This window comes from Elephantulus edwardii, unplaced genomic scaffold (genome assembly GCF_000299155.1).
Source record: "Elephantulus edwardii isolate Elephantulus edwardi_28Jun2011 unplaced genomic scaffold, EleEdw1.0 scaffold00017, whole genome shotgun sequence".
Classification (NCBI taxonomy): Eukaryota; Metazoa; Chordata; class Mammalia; order Macroscelidea; family Macroscelididae; genus Elephantulus; species Elephantulus edwardii.
This window is the reverse complement of record NW_006399767.1, coordinates 11,483,808-11,495,789: the sequence shown is the minus strand read 5'-3', so window position 1 is coordinate 11,495,789 and position 11,982 is coordinate 11,483,808. Positions and strand designations below refer to the sequence as shown.

At 35.2% G+C, this 11,982-nt stretch overlaps 1 protein-coding gene across 1 annotated transcript in view; it reads right to left on the bottom strand.

Annotated features, from left to right (window-relative positions):
* Positions 1–11,982, bottom strand: part of SUPT3H (suppressor of Ty 3 homolog (S. cerevisiae)) — a 311,934-nt gene that overhangs the window by 141,140 nt on the left and 158,812 nt on the right. The window contains exons 3-4 of the mRNA XM_006882131.1: positions 6,319–6,405; positions 2,447–2,537 (exon numbers count right to left, since the gene is read on the bottom strand). Coding sequence (XP_006882193.1) covers positions 2,447–2,537; positions 6,319–6,405 — 178 coding nt within the window. The remainder of the gene's footprint in view (positions 1–2,446; positions 2,538–6,318; positions 6,406–11,982) is intronic.

Sequence of the window (11,982 nt, the reverse complement as noted above, 5' to 3'; positions counted from 1 at the left end):
CAAGTACACCACTATGAGATGCTGTCATCATACTTTGTTTTTATTCTTTACATATAGTTTTCTTTTGTGCTTTCAACATATTTATAACATCTACATTGAAAGAATTTTTGTTTTAGTATAACATGTGTGTCCCTCAATGGCAGTCTTTATTGTCAGCTTTGTTTTCCTTTCCTGCATATGGGTCACTTTCTTGTTTCTGTGCATGTCATGCAATTTATTGTCACTGGAAAAAAATACATTTCACATAATATTTTGTAGCAGTTACAGATATTTATTCCTTCCCCTTGCTGGGGTTTCTTGTTGTTGTTCCTCTGTTTAGTTGTTTTTGTGGCTAGTGACTCAAGTGGATTAGTTCAGTGATATCTATTTCAGTTACGTACAGTCTCTGATGTTAATCTTTAGGGAAAATAAAGATACTGTATTTATATTGACTAGTAACCCAATAGTCAAAAACTCAACCTTATTGTTCTTGAGTAGGAGGTGACTCATAGTTGACCCTCCAGCAGGACCTCAGAGGCTATAAATAAATTATACCATGGGAGGAGGTTGCCTACTTTTCTCCAGTGGAGACTCTAGTAGATTTGAACCACCAGAGAGGCTCTGCCACTGGTTTAGCAGCACAACTCCCATGGACTATGCCATCAGAGCTGCTTAGTGATGACTACAACGTTAGCTGGACTTCTTCCTTTTCTAATTTACCCTTTAAGCTCCTAGCTAGTCATACTTTATGGATATTACACTTAACTGCTAGCATCTATTGATTACTAGCGACTGTTCTATATGTGCTGGGGCATAAATGTCTGCATAGTGGTATCTGCTTAATACTTCATTCTTTTCCAAGGTCAGTATGGTAGTCAAGTTAAGAGTTTTGTCCTTATCTCAAGACATTACTACTTTTTTCTTTCCTTAGCGGACATATTTCACTTGTCATTAGCATCATGGAGCTACCAACATACTCTTAATTGTTCACCACCAGGACTATTGTTTTTTATAAAATCCTTAGGCATGAACGTCCATATTTTCTGTTCTAGTTACATAGAATTCTCGGTTCTTATGACTGCCCTCCCAACACAGTCTTTGCACCTCAACACTAGAGTATTTTATATAAGAAATACAAGACAGAGGACAGAACTGAAATCAGTAAGGAGGAGAGAGAATCAAACTAGTACAGTTAGTTCTAAATTTCACCACTCTGAGCTTTTTGATACACAGAGGATGGTATTAAAACGCATTATTGACTAGAATATATCCTGTACTTCTGACATATTCTTTTGAACCTTCATAAGAATTATACATTGTAGGTAGCACAGTGTTTCACCTATAAATAAGGAAATTGACTCTTAACACTACACAGTGAAGAAAAAAGAATAGGGATTGACTGGAAACCAGGTCTGTTTTTCTCCATTTCTGCATCTTTTGTGCCCATCATGTTAAGAGAGCTCTCAACTAATATGGAGAACTATTTCTCAGGAATTCAATTCTCTGATAGTTGCAGCAATATTAAATAAATGACATAATGTAAGCTATTTGATAAGAACTATTTGATCATAAATGTGTTTGTTTGATAAGACTATTGCACTTGAGGATTTGCTCAGAGAGAAAAAAAATTGTTAATATTTCAATTCATTCTGAATAGTTTTCTGCAAGCATCCTTAACACAACAGAGTGGTACTTTATTTATCAGTGCATCTATTAGGAAGGAATATTACTATGCAATTTATTAGTAATGAATATCACCATATAATACTGTAAAAGAAAATCATTACATAAACTGTAGTTTACATATAAAACATCAGTATTTTCTAAAAACGACATATTCGTTTTGAGTCAATAAGTGTTGCTGAGTACTTACATACTTTTTATTTTGAAAACCAAAAGCCAAACCCACAGCCACTGAGTTGATTCTGACTCATGGAGACCCTTCATGGAGTTTCCAGGGCTGTAGACCTTAATGGGAATAGATGGTCTCATCTTTCTCCCACAGACGAGCTGGCAGATTCAAATCACCAACCTTTTGGTTGGAAGCCTGAACATTAAACACGATATCACCAGGGCTCCTTATTTTGGTGTAACTGTTGTTTTAGGATACATTACTAATATTTTTTTTTAATTTACTTTAATAGAGAACTTATCAGATATACTGATAAGAAAAATGTCCTGGCACATCATGTTTTTCATTCTAGTTTAAACAGCACATAATTAACACAGAAGAATGAGATATTACTTTATAAAAGGAAATGACAAGTTGCTATGAAGTCATATAAATAGAAAATCACAAGATTCAACTGTTCACGAAAATATATGAATAATTTAAGACTGCATTATCTAGGAGAAGAACACATACTTTTTTCTGTGGGAAATACATTAAATGTGCTGTATAAACATTTTATCCTGCACATGTATGACATAAGTTATCACTTTTAATTTAGTGTTTTCTTTTGCTTACCTTCAAGAAGATCATCTTCATCTATGCCTTTGACAATCTTTGATTTGTAGTCTCGGAAGAACATGTATTTTAGCAGTCTTCTCAGTTTTTTCTATCAAAATACATTGTAGAAAATATATGAAAATCGATACAGTGGTCTGAATAAAATCTACTTTGATGCTTAAATGTAATAAAATTATACATCAAGAAAACACAGCAACCCTCAGCATAAGGGCTGCTATGAATGAAAATGGCTATGGTTAGGTTACACATAAAAATTACAACATGCCTATTTTTCAAAGCATTTTTAATTTGCAAGCATTCAGACGCTCCAAAATCACAATAATTGGGTGTTTTGTTGCGTTGAACAAAAAAAAACATGTTAAGTTCTTTCTAAAGATTGTGAAAAATATGCTGTCCACATCAAGTTGACTGTACTGGTATTATGGGATTTTGTATGCATTTAAGACAAAAAATGTATTTTTAAAAACTGATTCATAAAACATTTAGATGATTTTGCAAAAAACCATTTTTAAAAAGCTAAGCAGTCTCCTTTTTAGTCTTTGAGGATGCTTCTTTTTGGTTAGAAAAGTTGCTGTATTCTGTAATCTGAGAAACATATTTTTCTGAAATTCAAAGCTGATGAGTAACAGTTAGGTTTTAATGATGACCTTCTTTAGTTTTATTAGAAGACCACAAAATTGCTTAACTTTAAAAGTGACTGACAGTATTTGGTAGCTTTTGTGTGCTTGCTTACAATTATCCTTGGTCCCTAACCTTCAGGTTTAAGCATTTTAATAATAGCTGAAATGCAGTGCATTTTTAAAAAAGAACCTTCACATGCATCATTTGATGCTTTCAATAGCTTTGTAGCATCTATAAGGAATCTGGTGGCCTAGCACTTTATATTTTGGACTGATAACTGAAAGCCTAGAGAATGAAGTCTATCTGCTCTGAAGAGAAATATAGGAGGCAGTATCCTTTGTCAAGATTTACAGTGTTGGAGGGAAAGTATGAGTTGGAAAAGACTAAACAGCTATGCTCTTTGGTTTGGATAACATGTAAAACATTATTTCTCATATAAACGTAGGGAAACTAAGGTAAAGTATTAACCTTGGCTGCTCAAGTTTCCTTCACTTGTAACATAAGAAGAGTAGGCAGCTACCCGGCAGAGAATGAAGGGAAAGAAGGAGCAAAGTTGTTAGTGTGATATATAAAACCTAAAACTGTTGACCCGTTCTATTAACTGGGCTCAGAGCCACAGAAACCCTGTGTACCACAAAATAAAACATTGCCTGGACCTGTGCTACCCTCACAGTTGTAATTATCCTTGAGACTACTGTTCGGTTACTATGTTCTATTACTATGTTCTGTTGCACTGTGTATTAATTGGCAGGCAGTAAATACTGGTTTAATATAAACAGGAATTTCTAAGATACAAAAGACACCACAACACACCTATATGTGGGATTTTTGCTACCGTTGCCTCCTCCCTCTTTTCATTCTATTTATACCCTGAAATTTTATTTTGTCCAATACCTGTATCAGCTACCTTAAAAAATTTTTGGAATATGTCAACATACAAATAATAATTTTTAAAAGGTTGAGAAAACTGGTAACCTACAATCAGTCATATTAACTATGCTCTGCATTGCTGAAAAGATTTTAGGTAATAGTTCCCCCTTTGAGTAGTGGATGTCTATGATCAACTTGTGTGTTTCTGAAGTTTTTTAGTATTATTGTAGGTAAAAAAAGTGTTAGCATGGCAAACTTTCATATGTAACCTCTTAAAAAGCACTGTCAAGGGAAAAGAGAGGGAGAGAAAGAAAGAAAAAAAAAAAAGGCCTGACGGTATTTGACACAGTATGAATGGTAAACCCACAGCTCTGCAGTCACCTCCATGACAGCATCTTTGCTTAAGTTCCACATTGCTGTAAGCAGCACCTTCTTGCTGTATCCTTGCAGCACCATGGCTGTAGAGGAGTTAATATCTAATTCTCTTTGTGTTGTTGTTACTCTGGTTGTTTTGTGTCACTGAATCTGATCTGACTCTTTCCTGACCCTACAGGGAGTTTACAAAAGCAATAAACCACACAAATCACATGGGAAGAGACTGCCCATTTTTCTCTCATGGAGCAGAGGGTGGATTTGAACTGTGTGTCTTTGGTCTGGCAGCACAGCTTCTTGCCACTAGGCTTTACCACTAGGCCACTAGACCTTACCACTAGGCCACCAGAGCTCCCTGTCACCCAATCCTACAAGCTTTTGTTCTTAATTATCTCGCTGATTTATTCTTACTATAAATTTCGAGAACCACCATTCTACTATTGTGCCTTCTACTAAACCTATTCTATTTACATTCTCTGCAGTCAGTCCATCGTATGAATGACTGAGCCTCATTCTACACAAAACCCACTTAAACAGATGTATAATCTCTCATTACTTAACCTTGCAACCCTGAAACTCTTGAGTTATAAGATGGTTCCTCAACTAATGACACACATTTCCTTAAGATCATTAGGTTCTTGAGAGTGAAGGTATTTCTTTTATTTTCTTTTGCTTTATTTTTACCATCTAAAAGTTGCTGAACTGACATTCTATAAAACTGAATGGTACACTGGTCAAGGTGTCATGTGGAGAACTTTGAGTAATAATACACCTCATTCCATAGGAAGACACGATATTTGATCCAGGTTTAGTCAACCTCCAATCATTCAGAATGAAAATTTTTCAGAGGAAATTAAGTAACCAGATATTAGAAATAATATTAACAAGATTGTCCAAAAGAGTGGGTGGGATATCTTCTGATGATTAAAGCAATAACAAGAAGTCAAGAGCTACAGGCATATGTAGGTGGTGGAAGGGAAACAGCAAAGCATATTTTAAAAGCTGGGAACTTTGTGAGGAAACCATTATAAAATGAAAAAAAAAAAAAAAAAAGAGCCAGGAAATAACCAGGGAGAAATGAAAGGGAGAACCTTAGGAACTGAACAATGCTTGCAAACTTGAAAACCAGAAATCCATTAGTTCCTTTAAAGTCGTGATTTTAGTGAAAATTAACAGAGAAAGATGGGTTTTCATTCATTCATTGATACACATTTTCCTCCCACTTCTCCTCCAATTCACTTTATAAATGCATGTCTTGTTTTTTTGGTTGTCAATGACACACAATGTCTAATTATCCTTTCCCGTCAGATAGGCTCTCCCTTCTCCAGAGAGAAGAGGAGAACAGAATTTTTATTTTAGGATGATTATTAAAAATATGCAAAATGTTATGGAATATCTCCAAATAGTTACTCGTGGAATATAGGTAAACATTATACAACACAAATAAGACTATAACTATTTAAATAATGGAATTAAAAAAATAAGCAAGATCAATCTTTCCTTTTAAAATAAATAGAAATGATGGCATATATTTATGGGAGACAATCATCTTGAATGATTTCCTCATTCCAGTATCATGGAATAAGTTTTATATTTCAAGAGAAAAACATGAGTTACTCTATAAAAGCCTGTGATGCTGAAAATATCTAATGTTTAAAGTTAGAGGAAAAAATAAATATGTCTTTCAGCTATATCCCATGTATGAATACACATCATAGAGTAATATTTAGTGAATACTATGTAGCTATAAAAATGTCTAATTTTATCTGTAAGAAAAAGTGAAGACAGCTGTTACCACAGTCCTCCCATAAACTCCTAAGTGAAAATAATTAGCAATTCTCACACAGTAATCTTATATGGTGGTACAAGATTAGGAGGACTAAAATGTCAATTCAATAGTAATGATTCTAATTTGCAAACTACATAACAAAGTTACATAGTCCCTTCTGTGGGTGCAAGTAGATAGTAAGCATAGCATTTTCATATATGGACTTGTTTTATATTACCTTATCTTTGCGCATCAAAAACAAAAGGTCTTCAGCAGAAATCACTCTTGCTCCCCGAAGCTGAGAAATTTCAGCAGCTTGCTGTAACTGGTAACAAAAGAAATTTTTTCAATTACATAAACTAAATGTACTAGAGTGCTAATGTCTCATGAGAGATAAATACACTAAGAGTTAAAAACCTGTGGGAATAATAGCAATCAGATTACTATTTTTAACAGCACAATGTCGTACAGTTAAGGATATTTTAAAAAAATGCAATTAAATTAACTTATGAGCCCACCTGTAACTGATATAATAAACAGAAATCCTTGATTTCTTTCCTGCAAAAGAAAAATTGTACGCAGCCTCCAGAAATGCATTAATGCACCTGAAAATAATTTTATGAAATTTTATCCTTCATATCCATGTGAGCAATGGTTTCACTCAGTATCACTCGTTGAATAAGTGCATTATTAATCTGAGCTCCCATGCTGGTATGATTTGAAATAGGCCCATTCAGAACTTTAAAAGATCAACAAAAACAGTAGCTGTTTCTAATATCCAAAGGGGGGAAAATACTTTTCATTTTGGCAAGTCTTCAGTGGGTAAAGGATGCAGTCCATAAATCATAATACTGGACTGCATTAATTTATTTCCACACTAATCACATGCAAACAAAAAGTTAGCTGTTGCTGGAATGCACAACACAAAACATACTGCATGAAAAGTTAGATTCCCCCTGAAATGTTCATTTGGGATCTTAATATCTACAAAGTCAAGCGTTTTCAGGAATTCAGAAGTCCTAGAAATACAATCTTACTTGAAAATGACCTAGAAAATAAAAGAATGTGAAAAATGATAGTTCTATTTTTTTGGCACTGGTAAAAATAAGTTTCTTATTTTGATTAGTTGGAAGGAACATAAAAAACGTCCATCTGAAAAAAATAAAGAGGCTGGAGAAAACACTACAAAAATGTGCCTGTAACGTCTTCCAAATTTGATCAGCTCTTGCTGATTGCAACGAACCAGCTCAATCCAATCTAAAGTATTATAAAAATATTTACATATAAAAGCTATTCCTGAATGCACCATTATTTCAAATATATCTAAGACGTGTTCCTGAGAAGTAATTTTTAAAAAAATGACATGCTGTTATCTTAACAATTATATGAAATCAAATCGTGCATTTGTGCCAAAGAAATTCTGCTTCAGTGTTTAAATGATTTTGCTAACTAAGCTTCAAACCTTCTCTAAATACACAGACTACAAAATGGACTATAAACTCCCTATGTGTCAGCCTTACCACTGAATTTCCTGGATACTGGTGGTTGGTATATAAACATAATTCTACCTAAATATAGAAATTTAAATTTAACTGTGAACTATTTAAAAAGAAATCTTGGGGAGAAGTGTGGTGTTTTTTTCATTTATTTTTATAAATATGATGTATCTACCTGAGGAAAAACTGAAATCTTTCAGCAAGCAAGAACATATTTCTAAAAATCTGGAATGGTGTCAGAGAACTACATGTACATATGATTTTTCAAATAAAAACATTTCAGTCACAATATAAAATCCCTGCAATGAGTGTGGCTTAAATTGACTACATTGCAAGCATTTTTCAGGACACACAGGAGAGAACCAGAGGCAACACTATTCAGCAACTTTTTTATTTTCTTAAATGAAGACAGGTAAGAATTTGAAAATGCAAAGTAAAATACAATTAGGATTTTATTCAGGATAAAATAAGGTCAGAATAAATGTATCTCCCTAGGTGGGCTAGCAGTAAGAATCTGCGCTGCAGTCCCAAAGGCATGTGTTTCGAATCCTCCCGATGCTTCCCAGGAGAAGGATAGACAATCTCCTCTCTTGTGATATTGCCTCTGAAAATCTGTTGAAGGGTCAGCTATGATTAAGTTCCAACCATGGTACACAACAACAATAACAAGCAGTTTTCCAGTTTTAATAAAAAATATATTCCATAATCCACACTATGCCACCTGAGCTCCCCTTCTGGGGGTTTTTAGCTATAAAACATAAATTAAAAATTTTATAACATCCCTAAAATTTTTAATAAACCTTACAAGCAATGGCAAAAGAATACTTTAAACCCAATAACTTTGTCAAATGAGCATGCTGTTGTTAGGTGCCAATGAATCAAACCCAACAAAACAACCCAAGAGGCACAGAGAACTGCCCTTAAAGTGTCCTCAGCTGTAATCTTTATGGAATCAGATTGCCAGGACTTATCTCTGCTGGAGCACTGAATGCTTTGAACAGACAGCCTTTTGGCTAGCAGCAGAGAACCTAATGACTGCATTAACAGGGTTCCTCTGAATAAGCACAGGAGGCTAATGTTCTTACTTGTATAAATAAAGGTAGCCTAATGGTAAGGAGATGCACTGTGAACCCAAAGGAACACAATTTTAATCCATCAGCTGCTTGTGGGAGAACCATCAGCAATCTCCTCCCATGATATTTATTACCTCAGGAAACCAGGGTCAGCTAGGGTTGGTTCTGACTCAATGGTACATAACAACACAACAACAACCTTTATGTATGTTGTAGTTATGTATCATCAAATTAGAACCTACCTATAGCTGACCCTCTGTTGGGTTTTCAGAGGAAGTTATTTGAATTAAAGGAGACTGACTGCCCATCCTTCTTCTATGGAGCAGCTGGTGGACTCGAATTGTACGCCTTTGGAATTGTAGTGCAGCTCTTGCCACGAGACCAGAACTCCCTATAGAAAGTTATGGTAAGCAGTAATGCTATACATTTTTTTTTCTATTTACAAAAATATTTTGGTGAAAGAATGAGTCTACCTGAGGAGCAATTCAATTATACTATTATAGGTTTTTAAAAAATTATTATATTAGTTTATTTATAAAATTTGAACACCACCCATCAAATTGTACAACCCCATGAATAATTGCCGCTACCTGCCCTCCCACCTCCGCACATCCTCATTCTTCTGCGCCCACCTTCCCCCTGCCTTGGATCCTCATGCTCATTTTACAATAATTGTTTTATACAATATTTGTCCTTGTGGGACTGCGTTAGTTCACTCAGCATAATGTTCTCCAGTCTCTCCCAAGCTAGGTAGGAATTTACAAAATCATTGCTCCTGCGTGCTGCATAATATTCCATTGTGTGAATATACCACACTTTCTCAAAGCATTCGATTGTGGTTGGACATCTGGGCTGTTTGCATGTTCTTGTAATAGTGAATAATGCTGTCATGAACACTGGTGTACAACTCTGTGCCTCAGTTTTTATTTTCTCAGAGTTTATTCCAAATAGTGGAATAGCTGGGCCACATGGAATTTCTATGTTAGACTTTTTGAGGAAATGCCAAACTGCCTTCCAGAGTGGTTGTACCATTTTACAATACCACTAACAATGTATAAGAGTTCCTATCTTGTCACATCCTCTCCAACATTTATAACTTGCTGTCCTGTTAAACTTTGGCACTATTACTGGAGTGAGATGATATCTCATTGTGGTTTTGATTTGCATCTCCCTTACTGCCAGTAATTTGGAGCATTTCTTCATTCGTCTGTTGGCCTCTGAATAGTCTTTGCATGTCTTTTGCTCATTCTGTAATTGGATTATCAGTCTTTTTCTTGTGGAGGCCGAGGAGTATTCTGTAAACCTTGTTATGAGACTCTTGTTTGAGATGTACTACCAAATGCTTGTTCTATTATTTTTTCTAATTTTTCATATTAAACATGACAAAATTTGTTGAAAATGTTAAAAAATGAAAAATTTACACTAACACATTAAAATCATATCCACATTTAAGTCTTCATAACACTTAATTTGGGGTTATGCATGACAAGGTAAACATCCAACTTTCTGTTCTGTCTCCAATTTTTCACCTTTAATCTCACAAAATTCTCATGGCTATTTTTGACATCATCAATCAAACTTATCCCAACCAACCTCCCATCTTTCATATACTCACAACTTCAGTTAACTTTGTTTTTAATTTTCTCTCTACTTGCATAGTACTCTACATACTGTCAAGAAGTTGAAAGTGACTCATAGCTGACAACACCAACATTTTAAGCATTCAATACTTGTACTGGAATAGTGGATAATATATTCAGTATAAATAGAAAACATTTACATTACTGCAGAAAAGTTCTATTAGTCAGTGCTCTGCTGGTTTAGTGGGTAAGGAGCTGCACTGCCAAGCCAAAGGCATGCAGTTCGAATCCACCAGCTGCTCTGAGGGAGAAAGATGGGTAAGCTCCCATGCCATTAAAACTTTCCCTGAAAACGTGCGAGAGGGTCAACTATGGGTTGGTTCCAACTCAACAGTACATAAACAACAAAAACAACAGTCTGGTGCTTAGTGGTAAGGAGCTACACCGCTGCCAACCAAAAGACACGTAGTTCAAATCCATTATCCACTCTGCAGGAGAAAGCTGGGTAATCTACTGCTGGGTAATTTACTGCCTCTGAAAATTCATTGGACAGTGAGCTATAGGTGGATTCTGATTCAAGAGTACAAAGTGACATAGCACAACAATCTGAAGCTAGGGTTGAAAAATTGTTTTCCACAAAGGCTCAGGTAATAAATATTTTGGGGTTTGTAGTTAATACATTCTCTGTTGTAACTACTTGGAATGCTATGGACAATCATCAGGTATCAACTCTAATGGAATAGGTTATGTTTGGCTTGGGACATTTTAACTTTCAGATTCCTTGCTTTCCATGCATTTGGTAGAGGTCTACATAAATTCAAGAAAAATATTTTGCCAAAGTTCTAAACAATATTAAACATACAGTAAAATCAAATAGATGGTTCTATAAGAATGAATACAATGAAAATATTCCATTTTAACTAGTCTTTGATTGCATCTCTTCCCAATATGTGCTTGACTCTGTCCTTTTTGAGGACAACAGTAAAACACAAGAGTTGTAGCGAGCCAGAATCATAATGGGGCAGACTCTTAGGGCAGGTTGTGACAGGCCTGACAGTATTAATTTATTTGTCTTTTCAAATGTCATTTGCCATGCCAGTTTCTAAGTTAGGCTATGAAAGGGTAACTGTGCTTGAAATCATACTTGCTCGCCATGCATACATAATATCAAAGGTCCTCTCCAAATCCACCGTGATTAAAGAAAGTTGGAGACAGGATTTTAACCCTCTAGTTCTAGTTTTGCCACTAGATAATTACACAGCCTATGTACTCTGGTGGTCTAGTTAAAGAAGCTGCACTGAATTCCCAAGGGCATGTGGTTCGAGGCCACCAGCTGCTTCACAGGAGAAGGCTGGACAATATCCTCCTGTGTGATTAATAGTCTCTGAAAATCTTCTGGAAAGTCAGCTATGGATCATTTCTGACTTGATGGTAATAACAACAATATACACATCAAATAAGTTCTCTAGATTTCTAGGTTTAATTTTTAAAATTGAAATTGGTAATCAATGAATTTAAAGACTAGTGATTAACAATGTTAATAATAACAATATACCATATATTATTAACTTGTACTAGACAGTGTTCTAGATGCATTGTTGATGCTACGTGGTGCTGAGTCAATGATGACTCATAGCGTCTCTACGTACAATTGCTTTGAACCCTGCTCTAGCTGTGAACAATCTCAATCTCTTCACCATCCATCCTGATGCTGCCAATTGGCCCAGAGGTGAGAATCTTTGTCTTCTTGACA